This window comes from Maniola jurtina, chromosome 25 (assembly GCF_905333055.1).
Source record: "Maniola jurtina chromosome 25, ilManJurt1.1, whole genome shotgun sequence".
NCBI lineage: Eukaryota > Metazoa > Arthropoda > Insecta > Lepidoptera > Nymphalidae > Maniola > Maniola jurtina.
The window spans coordinates 5,271,307-5,286,651 of record NC_060053.1 but is presented as its reverse complement, the minus strand read 5'-3'; the positions used below and the strand labels follow the sequence as shown (position 1 = coordinate 5,286,651).

Here is a 15,345-nt window from a genome sequence, read left to right as displayed (position 1 = left end):
AATAATTTACAATACAAAAGAAAATGTTTTTTAATCGAACATTATTTAATAATTATAATCTTTCTGGATCCAATTGCTTAATCTTGATGCTACAGGGTTCCTACTCGCCTAAGTTACCTATAAGGATTCAGGAACTGTTGATGGTTTTTTATTGACTATAGACACACGCTTGACCACGATGTAGTAGGTAGGTGTATAATACACCAAAAGATAAATAAAACAAAATATTACGTTATTTCTGTCTTTTATTTTAATTAGATACCTTAACACAATCAATTAATATACATAAAATAAAAGACACAAGCACCGAATGGGTACAGAATAAGTACCTAATGGCAGTTATTTTTTGGGTTGATTCGAAGCATCCCGAAAATTAAAATACAATTGTTGATACTGATATCTCATCACTAATATTTAGTTCCGAATACGCTCACAGCTGATATAAGGGTCAGTAAAGCGAAAATCAAGTTGCATCAAAAACAAGTCGGCACTCGCAAGTCAAGCGTACTTAGCAGAGGTCAGTGTTTATCACAACTAAATCTTCAATCAATTATTTCTTAAGTACATTCTTCACCTTCAATAATCAAAATATAATGTTTGTGTGTTAATACTTTCGGCTTTACCTTTGCAAATCGCGCATCGTTTGTTTCGATTTAGTTGAAACTTTATAATACAAGGAACAACATGTTACAACAACAATCGTGTTGACATTGTATATCTTTATTTTACTATTATTTTATACTTTACTTTAAATTTTAATCTTGACGTTTTATGTAATTTAATTTGAGGTACTAATTCAAACACCAGTTACAGTGGTAAAATATATAAGGCTCATCAGACATTATTTAAACATATTATAAATTATTATTGTACCTACACTTTATTTAATAAAAATCAATCATTCTTCATTCATTGAAGATTTGGTTTCCGCTTCGGCCAGTTTAGAGCAAAACATATAGTTTCAGCCACAGAAGTAATAGAGTATGTGCTAGACCATTTTTTTTTTCTCTCTCGTCTGGCTTTACACTAATTAGCCAATGTCAAGTTTGTAGTTATTTACAAGTTAGGGAAACTATATGTATAAGTATGGACTTCGTCTGTGCCGGCGCCCACCGACATACGCGCGGCGCCCCTTTATAGCGCTTCCCAGTAAGTTCCACCACCAATTAACACCAGCAAAACACAAAAACCAGCCACTTCTAACAAAAAAAAAAAACACTCCAAAAAGGCACAACACGCGCGCCAGCAAACGCCACCACAGACGAAGTCCCTTTTAGACCATGTACTATTACTTGAATAAACGATGTTATTGGTCAGGCATAAAAGTACGGTACTCAAACTGGACCAGCTGTTAGGAATTTTCTTTGCATTTCTTTCACTATAATGCGCGGCAATTTGTATATCGGCAAGTTTGAAGGTCTTATCACCAATTTGCAGCTCCCTGCGAAAAAAATGAATGATTTAGTCAGTCACATTCTACTAATATTATAAATGTGAAAGTGTGGATGTTTGGATGTTTGTTACTCAATCACGCAAAAACGGCTCAACGGATTTGGATGAAAGGAATGGAGGTGGATATTATCCTGGATTAGCACATAGGCTACTTTTCATCCCCGAAAATCAAAGAGTTTTTTGAAACTACGGGATTTTGAAAAATTCTTATTAATTTTATTTTGTGATGTAACTACAAATTCACCTTTCACACACATTCACAGTCACATACTTTACCAAATTTTATTATTCTAGATCAATGGAAAGTACCCTATAGGTTTTCTTGTCAATTTGACAAACAGACAACAAAGTGATTCTATAAGGGTTCCGTTTTTCCTTTTGAGGTATGGAGCCCTAAAAAACACAGTTGAATTGAAAACCTCCTCCTTGTTTTGAAGTCGGTTAAAAATAGATTATACTCACCAATGTACGTGCCGTCAGCATCTAGCAGTATCATGTATTGGCTCTTGGGCACCTCTAAATAGACCTTGTTGTACATGCGGTCGGAGCGCTTGGTGGACATCACCTTGTGGCGCTTGAGGAACCCGCTGAGCGCCTCCTGGCTGGGCAGCGCCGGTTCGCCGTAAATCTACAGTAACCAGAATATCCTACAGCGTTAATCCCTGAGGCCGCGGCGAAAGGATATTATTTAATTATTTTTATTTACTCATCGAGCCATGGAGAGGGCTATGTTAGGAGTTTCCCTGAGGGATAAGATCCGAAATGAAGAGATCCGCAGGAGAACCAAGGTCACTGACATAGCCCAAACTATTAGCAAGCTGAAGTGACAGTGGGCAGGCCTATCGTAGAGGCGATGGTCGTTGGAGCCGGAAAGTCCTTGAGTGGAGACCGCGTTTAAGCAAGCGTAGTGTGGGACGCCCTCCAGCACGATGGACCGGCGATATAAAGCAACTGGCGGGAAGTGGCTAGATGAGGAAGGCTGAGGACCGGGTGTGGTGGCGCTCGTTAGGGAAGGCCTATGTCCAACAGTGGACGTCCACTGACTGATAATTATGATGATGATGATTTATTTTTGTTTATACCAGAAAATTGTAACAATAAAGAGAAAAAGTGGACAGGGAAGCACTTATCACAATAAGAGATCTCTACCAGCGACCTTGGCAGTGCAAGAGGTTGTAAAGGGCGTAGAATAGGTACAACAAAGATAGAAAGTATTCATCAAACAAGCTTTTTTGAAGGATTTTGTCTTGGTAGTATCAAGGATTTATAAAAAACCGGTCTAGACTGACTCACACACGAAGGGTCCCGTACCATCGCACAAGAAATAACACTTTAAAAAAAATATGCGGCCATTTTGAAATTTTTATTATTTGTTATTATAGCGACAGTAGAAATACACATTCTGTGTAAATTTCAACTCTCTATTACGGTTTACGAGATACACGCTGACAGTCAGACGGACGGACGGACAGTGGAGGCTTAGTAATAGGATTCCCTTCGGGTAGGGGACCCTAAAAAAATTAATTAAATCAAAAATAATTGATGTAAAATAAAATATACGTATATTGAAATAAATTGATTAAAAATAATTCTTACGTGTACTTTGTAGAAATTCGACTCTTGCGGTATAAAATAATTGTACGTCGCATGTCTCATGCACTGGAACAAGAAAAACAACTTTGTATTAAAGATAAAGACTAACAATTCGCGCCGGCCTCGCACGGGTAGCTTATTACCTAACGTTTCAAAATGTACTACTTCACATTTTATGTCGCATTCGTACGTACGAGTTTGAGCGTACTAGAGTGAGAGAGAATGTGTCACCGCGCCGTCGTGTTTCACCGCCGCGTAGCGCGTGTTGTCTCGCTTCCTCGCGCGTCGCGTTGCCTCTTTGCCTCTCAGTCGCGTTTGCTTCTTTTGAAAGGGACAATATGCACCAGTACGCGATGACATAATCACTCGTAACCTCAAATGAACCGCTATGCTTCAAGACGGCTCGCATCTTTTGAAGTAGTACATTATACTGGCTCAGTACGAAAAAGAGGCTACTCTTACAAACTCTTTTTCAAGTCATGTCCTACCCAACACTAGGTAATAGGGGCCAAATTGGCACGTAACCTATCGGGTACAAGGACCCTAAAAATTGTGTTATTGTTCCTTACCACAGGTAAATAAGGCAACAGTGTCTGCAATTGTTCACGAATCTTGATTCGAGCGATTTCTTCAGGGGAAGTATTTCTAGGTGTCATTTCCAAGTTTTTGATGTGATCCGTTACCTATAGTTTAATAAAAAAAACTTGATTAATTTTATAACTTCAATTGATACTTAAAAGATAAATCAATCATAGTAATCTTCTTGGAGAAATTAAATCTCTGGAATCTCTCATCATCAATCTGGAAAAAATGTTTCAGGTGCAGGGCAATCTGGCGGAAAATGACTCAAGTGCAGGGCAATCTAGCGGAAAATGACTCAAGTGCAGGGCAATCTAGCGGAAAATGACTCAAGTGCAGGGCAATCTAGCGGAAAATGACTCGAGTGCAGGACAATCTAGCGGAAAATGACTCAAGTGCAGGACAATCTAGCGGAAAATGACTCAAGTGCAGGGCAATCTAGCGGAAAATGACTCGAGTGCAGGACAATCTAGCGGAAAATGACTCAAGTGCAGGGCAATCTAGCGGAAAATGACTCGAGTGCAGGACAATCTAGCGGAAAATGACTCAAGTGCAGGGCAATCTAGCGGAAAATGACTCGAGTGCAGGGCAATCTAGCGGAAAATGACTCAAGTGCAGGGCAATCTAGCGGAAAATGACTCGAGTGCAGGACAATCTAGCGGAAAATGACTCAAGTGCAGGACAATCTAGCGGAAAATGACTCAAGTGCAGGGCAATCTAGCGGAAAATGACTCGAGTGCAGGACAATCTAGCGGAAAATGACTCAAGTGCAGGGCAATCTAGCGGAAAATGACTCAAGTGCAGGACAATCTAGCGGAAAATGACTCAAGTGCAGGGCAATCTAGCGGAAAATGACTCGAGTGCAGGACAATCTAGCGGAAAATGACTCAAGTGCAGGGCAATCTAGCGGAAAATGACTCGAGTGCAGGGCAATCTAGCGGAAATTTATGACTCATTAATTACCGCTTTCGGAACCGCATCTAAGATTTAGATTTACTTCCGAATAAAAACCCTTAGGGTTTTTCTCGTAAGTCCAGAAGGTTAAAACTCTAAAGCGGCGGGCTAGGTACCTATCTATCGTGATTTCATTCTCAGTTCGCGGTAGCAAGGTCGTATGGGCCGCGTGCAGTGCGCCTCTTACGCATTATATGCATTTCAACCAATAGAGGACGGACGCGCCCTATGATTGGCTGAGATATTTTCTCGCCATTCTAAAATAAGATTCACAGGCGCAGGTACAGCAGCGTAATTTATAAAAGTTGTAAAGCCTCGATAGCTCAACGGTTGAGGAGCGAACTGAATTTCGAAAAGTCGAAGGTTCAAACCCCACCCGTTGCACTATTGTCATACCCACTCCTGGCACAAGCTTTACGCTAAATTGGTAGGGAAAGGGGAGTATAAGTCATGATTAGCATGGCTAATATTCTTTTATTTAAAAAAAGTACCTACTGTATACGCAATATCTACGTAAGAATAAAAATTAGTACGTACCGTGAGAGTTATCTTGTCCAAATACTTGGTGTACGCATTTTGCACCATATCGAATGGTATGTTGTCGACAACTGCAAGAAAATTATTTTTGTAATTAAATTACTTCAATACACAAAGCAGTAATAGCATAGTGGTTAACAGGGCTCTCTCCATCACTTACTCAATCGTAGTTTCAATTTCATTTGAATATTAAGCAACCAAAGTCCATGAAATTTTGCTTTGATTTGTATGTGAATTTTTAAAACCGCGTAACTTTGAAACCGAATATTTTAACGGAAATCTGGAAAACCACAGGCATAGATATTAGTTCTCGGAACGTTTCTACAAAATTCCATTGAGTATGATTGGTTAGTATTCCAACGAGAGAGGAACTACGTTTGTATGGCGCGAGTGACGGAGAAACCCTCTTAAGGCGTCGGTCTCCTAGTCAGGAGGGGGGTTGGCACACACTGAAAGGAATCAAGTAAATGTAGCGTCACACTCACCATAAGACTGTATAGTGTATGAACTCTGAAAAAAAAGTCACTCTCTTGTATCGAATATCTTTGCTTTCCCTCTGACTGTCCTGTATACTGCATAGAATAGACAGTATAAACTGATAGTGAGTTTCCTTTCCAGTTTAATATGGGTACCTTCAAGTCAAGAGTGAATAGGCAACTTCTAGGCAAGCGGGCTCCATCTTAGGCTGCATCATCACTTGCTAGCAGGTCTGATTGCAGCCAAGCGCTAGTCTGTAAGTTCAACAATATGTATAAAGGTCGCGTCACACTCACCATAAGACTGTATCTTGTATGAAGTTAAGTCACTCTCTTGTATTGAGTATCTGGGCTTTCCTTCCGCGTCCTGTATACTGCATAGAATGGACAGTATCAACTGAAAGTCTGTAAAGTGGGGGTATTTCTTACGATACAACCTAGTAAGTTTTATGATAGGCTCCATGTTAGACCCCTCTTTTTGATCTAAGATCTTCTGCAAGCGCTTGAATACAGTCTGAAATTAAAAAAAATCGATCAAGTGCAAATCGGACTCGAACACGACGGGTTCCGTACGGAATAACACTTTCTATTTTTTTTAACCGACTTCAAAAAGGAGGTTCTCAATTTGTACTTGAAGACCCCAGAACTGACTAGGATTTTTTTTTGTTTGAAAGGGTATACTTTTTAGGTGGTCCCATGTAAATTTTGTGAAGACATGATGAATATCAGAGGATGGAGAACAGAACTCCTCAATAAATAAGAGTAATTTGCTCGCGATTAGTGTATTAGCTTAGTAAACAGTAGGTTTTTAACTAAAAAAAATTGTGAAGTAAAAAAAATTCAAAGCATAAATAAAACCGGTTTTAATAACCACAAACACTAATAACAAGTGTAAATTATAAATTTATGACACTCCCGACCAGTGAAGGTTACAGTAACTAGAAAAGAGCTGATAACTTTGAAACGGCTGAACCGATTTTCTTGGATTATAGCTAAGAATACTCTTGATTAAGCCACCTTTCAAACAAAAAAAAAAAAATTAAAATCAGTTCATTAGTTTAGGAGCTACGTTTTGACGAACATTTATCAGGACATCGTCTGTGTTGGCGTTTGCTGGCGCGCGTGCGGTGCCTTTTTGGAGTGTTTTTTTTTTTTTTTGTTAAAAGTGGCCGGTTTTTGTGTTTTACCGGTGTTTTTTGGTGGTGGAACTGACTGGGAAGCGCTCCAAAGGGGCGCCGCGCGTATGTGTCGGCGAGCGCTGGCACAGACGAGGTCCATACTTGTATAGTTTCCCTAACTTGTACATAACTACAAACCTGACATTGGCTAATCTGTGTAAAGCCAGACAAGAGAAAAAAAAAGCATTTTGACGTTTGATAAAAAGATACTGATTTGACTAGTAGTCATCGTACCTACCATGGCAAGCTGCTCGAAATTCTCAGCTATCACCAACCATTTTCGTGCCTCTTCAATCCCACACGTCATTGGCGAAGTAAATCGCGCCCACTTGGTGCAGCTCCGCGCCATAAAATGAAATAAATAGATACCTTGGCAATCTCGTTTAGCAGTTTATGTGCAGTGCTTGCACTGAGGTCGTGCAGTCCAGCAAACTTCGACTGCATCTCTTCCATGATCTCATATACTGACGACACTACTATCTGTATACAGAGACACTTATAAATATACAATCATCACACTCATATTATAAAGGAGAAAGTTTGTATGTGTGTGTGTGTGTGTGTATGTTTGTTACTCCTTCACGCAAAAACTACTGGACGGATTTGGCTGAAATTTGGAATGGAGATAGATAATATCCTGGATTAGCACATAGGCCACTTTTTCTCCCGGAAAATCAAAGAGTTCCCACGGGATTTCAAAAAACCTAAATCCACGCGGGCGAAGTCGCGGGCATCGGCTAGTTACCCGCGACGATATTAAGGTGCTAAGACGGGTCTGCCCGCGAAATTCAAATTTAATTTGGTTTTTCGCAATTTGTAAACTGACAATGGCAGTATCATCTTCACCTGTACCGTTAGTACAACATTGAACACCGCATACATGGTTAATAGTATCGACTACTCCTGACTGCCAAGGTTAACGTATTCATCGATAGTACGAGCTAGTCCTAACTGTCAGTTTTGGACAGAACGTAGATACCATGACGATACCAACATGTGGAAACGTAGGTCCAACTTTTGTCTCACTTACACATTCACAAAAAAGTGGGACAGATATACGCTGCCATTTTGTCTAATTTGGCATATATTATTTCGTTTTTTGACGCTATTGACAGATGATTAACAGCGTGACAGTGACAGTCAAGCGACACCCACCGCATACTCTATGGTATGTTTGTCTATGGTAATTCATCTATATTCACTCTGAAATCACTAAAACACTGGTATCCAAAGCCAAATTTTCGTCAGATTAAAAAAAGTTACCGTTCTGTTGTCTGTTAAAGTGAAAATAAATAAAAGCAAACTGAATGAAAGGATTTTAATATACAGAAGTTCATTTAAATAGTTATTCAAGAACTAGTGATTATAATATATATTGTATTTAGGTGTGTAGGTACTATTTAAATAAAATGCAATGAATACCTAATAATATCGTATGTCAGCTTTATATGTACGTTTACTGTCTCTTGATATCACGTCTACATAGGTTTTTTTAGAATAATAGCACTTAATAACTAGATTGGTATGTACTTAATAGGTACATATAACTATCTACATACCAATCTCTTGATTTGATTAAGGGAAGTGACCTAACCTATAGTGAAATCACAAGTGTAAATTAAAAATTTATAACACCCCCGACAAGTGAAGGTTACAGTAACTAGAAAAGACTAGAGATATAACTATCTACATACCAATCTCTTGATTTGAATAAGGCAAGCAAGTGATCAGGTTTCAAGAGTATCTAGTCGCTTATAGTGAAATCATAACTTCATTATTATTTTGTACCTACTTAAATAACTAGTCTATTAGGTACCTAGCATAAAATGGGTTCAAAAACTATTGAGCCATAGCCCATCACTGATTATTTAGTATATTTGTTAGACAGCTTTGGCTATTAAAATTCCAACATTTTTTTAGGCAGCTTTGGCTTTGGTGTTAAGATTACAACATTACATAGACTTAATCTTGTAATATACCATACAGTTTGGTTCTACAAAATTAAAAGCTAGGACTTAACATTTAATCTATGTATAATAGTTCAATAGAAAGGCAACCTTATATAACACTTTAATAAATAATTAAGTGATAAAGTTAACATAATCTCTTAATTTTTTTAACCCCGAACCAAAAAGAGGGGTGTTATAAGTTTGAGGTATCTATCTGTGGCATCGTAGCTCTTAAACTAATGAACCGATTTTAATTTAGTTTTTTTTTTTTGTTTGAAAGGTGGGCTTGATTGAGTGTTCTTAGCTATACTTAATCCAAGAAAATCGGTTCAGCCAATTGAAACTTATCAGCTCTTTTCTAGTTACTTGTAACCTTCACTTGTCAGGGGTGTTATAAATTTTTAAATGTTTATGCTTAGTAACTTACAAATATGCAGAATCAGGACATTGAGTTTAAGCTGTATGTCAGAATAAAGTGTATCTGTTTGTCTGTCCGCTAGCTTTTTACAGCCTACCTGTTCAACCAATTTTGAGGAAAGGTACAAGGTTCTTGTATCCCGGAGATGGACATTGCTGATGTTTTATTACAGAAAAACAGTTCCTATGGGATAAATCCGTGCAAATTAAGTTGTCATTATTATCATTTATTTGGTATGGAGTATTTGGTGTCATACTGGACTACATAGACTAGGTATCCTGGAAATCAAAGAGTTAGCACTGGATTTTTAAAACTTAAAAGGGCATCATGTAGTTATTAAATATTATAAATAACACAAGACTACTATCTATCTTAACAGATATATAGTAAAATAAGAAGAATATTACCTAATTGTTAGTGCCTAATCCACTTTGCTAGAAGACTGCATTGTGGTGTTCCTGCATCAAGACTACACTACAGAATAAGCTCCCATAAGCTGTCAGTGCAGTAACACTCCTGTACAATTTTGTAATAATATAAATATTTAAAATTAAATAAAATGTTTTTTTTTTCTCTTCTGTTTTATTGAGTATTAAAAAATGTTTTTATAGCTAGAACCAGCAAGAAACTCAACGGTTGCTCATTTCAAAGATTTTGATATATTGAATGAGTTATTGGTTAGGTTAGAGAGCTGTGGCAGGCATGCCAGTCTTCGTTGTTATTTTTTTATAACCACTTCTTGAACTTACTGTCTGTTATTAAGTCTGTATGTTACTGTAGTAATTGTTAAGCTATAAGTAATCAATTTGGTGTGCTAATCTTTGAATTGACAGAACCAATTTTGATGAGACTTTCACAAGCAGTTGGGACTTGGGGTGAGACGCAATCTTTAAACTAGAATGACAGGTTCTAAATCTAGTGCTGTCCTTTTCCGTAGTGCAGGGAGCATTACAAAAGGAATAGCATTTAAACCTGTCGCTTTAATTTAGTTTTGAACATAGATTTCAGGCAATATCCAGGCAGGCAAATTCCAGGATTGGTTACTTATGTAAACCCTAAGAACTTTTATTTTTAAAATGAAATAAAACAAATTAAAACAATAAAGATTTAATGACTATTACTTAAAGATCTATACCTTACACCTGTAATAGTATTAATACCTAGGTACTTTTAGATACCTAGGTATTAGGTACCAATAGGTGCATAAATAAGTAGGTACCATACAACTGTATAATTAAATTACATAAGATGTATTTAAGCACCTACATCATAAACAGTTCTTAATATATGTATAGGTATTCTACAAGATTGATGACCTCGGGTTAGTCTTGAATTGAGTTAGGTAGGTACTTGGGATCAGGGAGGCAGGCATCATAATCTGGTAATAATACTGGTGATCTGCAACCTGAAAAAAAAAATTGATTCAGAAAATCACACTAATATTATAAAGGAGAAAGTTTGTGTGTGTGTGTGTGTGTGTGTGTGTGTTTGTTACTCCTTCACGCAAAAACTACTGGACGGATTGGGCTAAAATTTAGAATGGAGATAGATTATACCCTGGATTAGCACATAGGCTACTTTTTATCCCGAAAGATCAAAGAGTTCCCACGGGAATTTTAAGAAACCTACATCCACGCGAACGAAGTCGCGGGTATCAGCTAGTATTTAATATAAGCTACATAAAATTAGGCAGATAGGGAGGTTCATTTAACACAACATTTCATTAACTTATGCCATGTTAGGTAGGTAGGTAGGTACTTGCTTGTCTGAGTGGATGCAAGCTGGCGTGGCTCCATCATCAATGAATGCAAGGAGTGATAGGTGTTATAGGTACTGTTTGCAATTGTATAAGTATACCTACCTACTTCACCTCTGTGAGGTAATAAGTTTGAAGAACATGTACTGAGTGTTTAGGTACCTACCTAGGTGAATACTTCTAAACAACTACCCAGCTGTGCAACAAGCCAACTCACTATGGCTTTGCACAAGTACCTACCTAGGTAACTATACTGGTGGAATTTTAATAGATTAATTTTATTTATCAGATATTATGATAGGTAGTAGCTACTTTCTATAAGTGAATCCAATCATGGCAAAATGTTCCAGGTAAGTAAATGATGGTGAAAACAGCTGCAATGAAGAAATTTAAATAGAATAGAACTAAATATTCAGATACAGAGATAAGTAGGTACTAATGAATTTATCACTAAGGAATTGAAATTTAAACAGAGTAACACATAAGTACCTACCTGCTTGTACTTGGAGCCACACGTATTATGTACCTACTATAAGGCTTAGAATAATATTATGTAGATATAGGTAGGTAGCGTACCTACCTATTGTGCATAGACTTTCTTAACTTAGCCTCAATGCCCAATGGTGAGGGTGATATGGTAGGTACTCTTTGTGGTCGATCTTCTAACATTACAATTATTCTACCTTAACATTTAGCATTATTAAATGCATTCTGCGAGCCGATGCCTATCGCTGCACAAAATGGATCGTTCGAGATGCACTTTTATCATTTCAGTCTACGGACGTCTGTCGTCTAGGTAGGTACTTCTAAATGTAGGGTTTTTCAAAGAGGTTCACCACACCCAGCCTTGAGGCTTCCTGTGCCCTCATCCAGTCACTTAACGTTACTCTGTAATATCGCCAGTCAATGACACGGTATCCCACACTACACTTAGGTAGGTTCCTGAGGTACGCTGTGCTTGTACCCAATCTCCGCCCAATACGACAGGCATGGATTGTTCATTGCCACTTCAACTTGCTGGTGGCTTGGGCTATGTTAGAACCTTTCTTTGACGGATGCACTATGTACATCACAAATAACGCCGCTGAGTCAAATTTAGTTACACAACCACGACGGTTAGCTTTCACAGTCTGCTTGATCATTCTCCTCGCCTCCCGTGGGCAAATTAAGGCCCAGGGACTTATAAAATTTCATCATTTTGTTTATTTATCACTGCTCTCAAGCTTCTCTCACTGAGTATTTTTTGGTGAGTTACAATTCGACCACCGACTCGTAAACTTACGCGAAAATGACGTCATTTACTAGTTTTAGCGTGTCAAATTGGTGTCAAACGATGAACTCGTGGTTCGGATTTGCTGGTATTGGTATTGGTTTCGACGAAAACGGCTGCCATTCTCGATGGTGACGTATTAATCTGGTATTTGGTATGGTAAAGTAAAAGATATACTCGCATTTGCTCGATCAACTTTAGTTCGTAATGTTTCCGCCTGTGTCGCTGGCTGTAGATGTATGAAAAAACTCGTTTTCGAGTTTAGTATTTTAAAAACTGTGAAATCTTATACTAGCCATACTGTTTATACAAAAATCTTTACTTGAAAGTGTTTAGTTTAAGTAATTAGTCAAAATAATGAGTTTGAAGTGAGTTACTCACAAATAAGTCTATAACTAATTTCTTAACTATCTATTGCTGCAACCTTGTTGAATCTATCACCTATTTTTTTTAATTTTAAGTGTCTGTCTGTTTGTCCAAGCTAATCATAGTACACTTACCGTAGATACTGACATCCTCTGCCTCTTTTTGTATGGAAACTGTAATAAAAACATTTAAATTCTAACAAACAATAGTCAAAATCCCACAGTACAAAGTACTAGAAGTGATTTGCTTTCTAATTTTCTAATATATCTTGCTAGAATATGGAATGCCCTTCCGGCTTCCGTTTTTAGGGTTCCGTACCTCAAAAGGAAAACCGGAACCCTTATAGGATCACTTTGTTGTCGGTCTATCTGTCCATCCATCCATCCGTGTCTGTCAAGAAACCTATAGGGTACTTCCCGTTGTCCTAGAATCATGAAATTTGGCAAGTAGGTAGGTCTTACAGCACAAGTAAAGGGACAAAAAAAAATTTAATTATGATTCAATTTTCAAAGTAAGACAACTATACCAAGTGGGGTATCATATGAAAGGGCTTTACCTGTACATTCTAAAACAGATTTTTATTTATTTTTAAGCATAATAGTTTTTGAGTTATCGTGCAAAACGTTAAAAAAATACCCAAGTACGTAACCCTCGGTGCGTGAGTCTGACTTGCACTTGGCCGGTTTCCTGTACACAACTACATACCTGTGACTTCAACATAGACCATTAATAATAAAAGATTTTTCTCCATCTGACCAAAATTATGACTTATATGAGCAAAGTTAGATCAACTAGAAAGTAGTCAGTTAGCAGTGATAACTTATTAGGCGTTAGATTGATCCAGGGCACGCATCTCTAACTTTTCTAAGTTATTTTTAAACGTCTTTATTGTTAACAAAAGTACAAGTAAGTTTTATGTTTTAAGCAATTAAAGATCATTGCTTTAACGGTGAAGGAAAGCATCATGAGGAATCCTGCATAGCTGAGAGGTCTCAATAATGTTCTTGAAGGTGTGGAGTCTGCCACTTTGCACCTGGCCATCATGAACTATGGCCAAAACCCATCTCATTTTGAGAGCAAACCTGTGCTCAGTAGTGACCCGGCGAGGGCTTGATGATAATGATGCTTAGCAAGTTCTTAGATACCCTGTATCAGTTCCACCATCTTCGATTCATTATGATCACCCTACTATATCTGATAATATAGGTACTTACATCTGGAATATCCTCTGGTATATAAGCATATATAATTCGTTTCCTGGAGTTAATATTCTCCACCACCTCTTGTGGGTCCAACTTCTCCGACAGGCGTAGAAAGGCAGTTTTTTCTTTTCCTTTGATTATGAAGTTCATGAACTCATAATCACCCTTGATTGATGATTTCATATGTTTTAATAAAACACCAACATTAGACTGCGAATTAATATTGATTTATAATTAAAAAACTGTCTCTGCATTGCATTCCTCATTGCTGCGTGTTGTTACTTGTGATCCCTATTCCCTTCCAGTAAACATTTATTATTATTAAATTAAACCATAATGCAGTGGGCCAACATGTACAGTACAAGGAGAACATTGGCTTTGTTTGGCTTGGCCGTACACTATTAGGTATGATTATGGTATATATCTCTTCGAAAATCAATGTTATATATGATACAAGCACCGCCACCTGTTCACCAGCACGCTAGTCAGCCGCTAACCGTTTAAAAGTAGTTATCTATACTAATAAATAAAATTGGAGTGTCTGTCTGTAATTTCGAAATAACTACCTCATATTGAGCTCATATGGTTATTTGAACGATACCATAACTGAATCACACGTTTTTAAAATTTTTGTCTGTCTGTCTGTCTGTCTGTTTGAAAAGGCTAATCTTTGGAACGGCTGAACCGATTTTGACGGGACTTTCACAGGCAAGTAGAGGATTGACCAGGGCGTAAAATAGGCTACTTTTTTAACCGACTTTTAAAAAGGGAGTTGTGTTTTTCTACCTATGTACACCGAAATGTCAGAGATTTCTGAACCGATTTGCGTCATTTCTTTTTTAATCGATAGAGGAACTTTGCGACATTGTTTCATAAAAAATTTGGAGTCCAACTCCTCAATCCTGATGCTGCAGGGGATCTGACCAATCCACGCGGGCGAAGCTGCGGCATCAGCTAGTGAGCAATAAAAATGTAATACCTATATTACTTACATTAGTAATACTCCTAGGAACACCGGCAAGCGCTATAACAGACATCTTTGATATGCGTTTGTATGTTCTTTGGATAAACGTGTTTAATGTAACATTAGGTACACTTCAATCTTCTTTATTTAAATTTTAAATTTTAAATTCATAGCCCAAAACCATCCCAATCCCAAAACTCAAGGCAAGGAACCAGGAAGGAACCAAAACAAACGCCAGTAGTGATTACATACTCTTTGATGATGTTGATTTTATCCCTTTCAGGAAAGGCAAAGGTCGTAGACCATGCAGCCTGGTAAGTCGTAGATGATTATTATTCTTATGTTACATACTCTTTGACAAACGCAGCTGCTCAGCTGCTGCCTGCTGGCCTGTGGCGTAGTGATTACATACTCTTTGGCCTGTGGTATAACGTAGTGTTTACATACTCTTTGGCCTGTGGTGCCTGTGGTCGCAACCAAAAAGTACTCTGTGGGGACTTCGCTGTGTTAGCGTTTGCTGGCGCGCGTGTGATGTCTTTTTGGAGTGTTTTTTTTGTTGTTAAAAGTGGTCGGTTTAAATTGTGTTTCACTGGTGTCTTTTTGGTGCTGGAACTGACTGGACAGAGCACTGGGAAGTGCTCTAAGGGGACG

At 37.9% G+C, this 15,345-nt stretch overlaps 1 protein-coding gene across 2 annotated transcripts; it reads right to left on the bottom strand.

Moving 5' to 3' along the window:
• Positions 1-610: 610 nt before the first annotated feature.
• LOC123878164 lies at positions 611-15,034 on the bottom strand. 2 transcript variants are annotated; one of them, XM_045925269.1, is made up of 10 exons: positions 14,723-15,034; positions 13,743-13,940; positions 12,659-12,701; positions 7,139-7,242; positions 5,889-6,105; positions 5,116-5,186; positions 3,615-3,728; positions 3,049-3,111; positions 1,915-2,080; positions 611-1,441 (listed from the first exon to the last, which is right to left on the bottom strand). In XM_045925269.1, exons 1-10 carry the CDS (start codon positions 14,765-14,767, stop codon positions 1,335-1,337), a joined length of 1,128 nt encoding a protein of 375 aa, XP_045781225.1. In that variant the 5' UTR covers positions 14,768-15,034; the 3' UTR covers positions 611-1,334. The 2 variants fall into 2 exon arrangements, with proteins under 2 accessions (XP_045781225.1, XP_045781224.1); XM_045925268.1 differs by having other exon boundaries at positions 7,139-7,249; positions 12,663-12,701.
• Between the last annotated feature and the right edge of the window lie 311 nt (positions 15,035-15,345).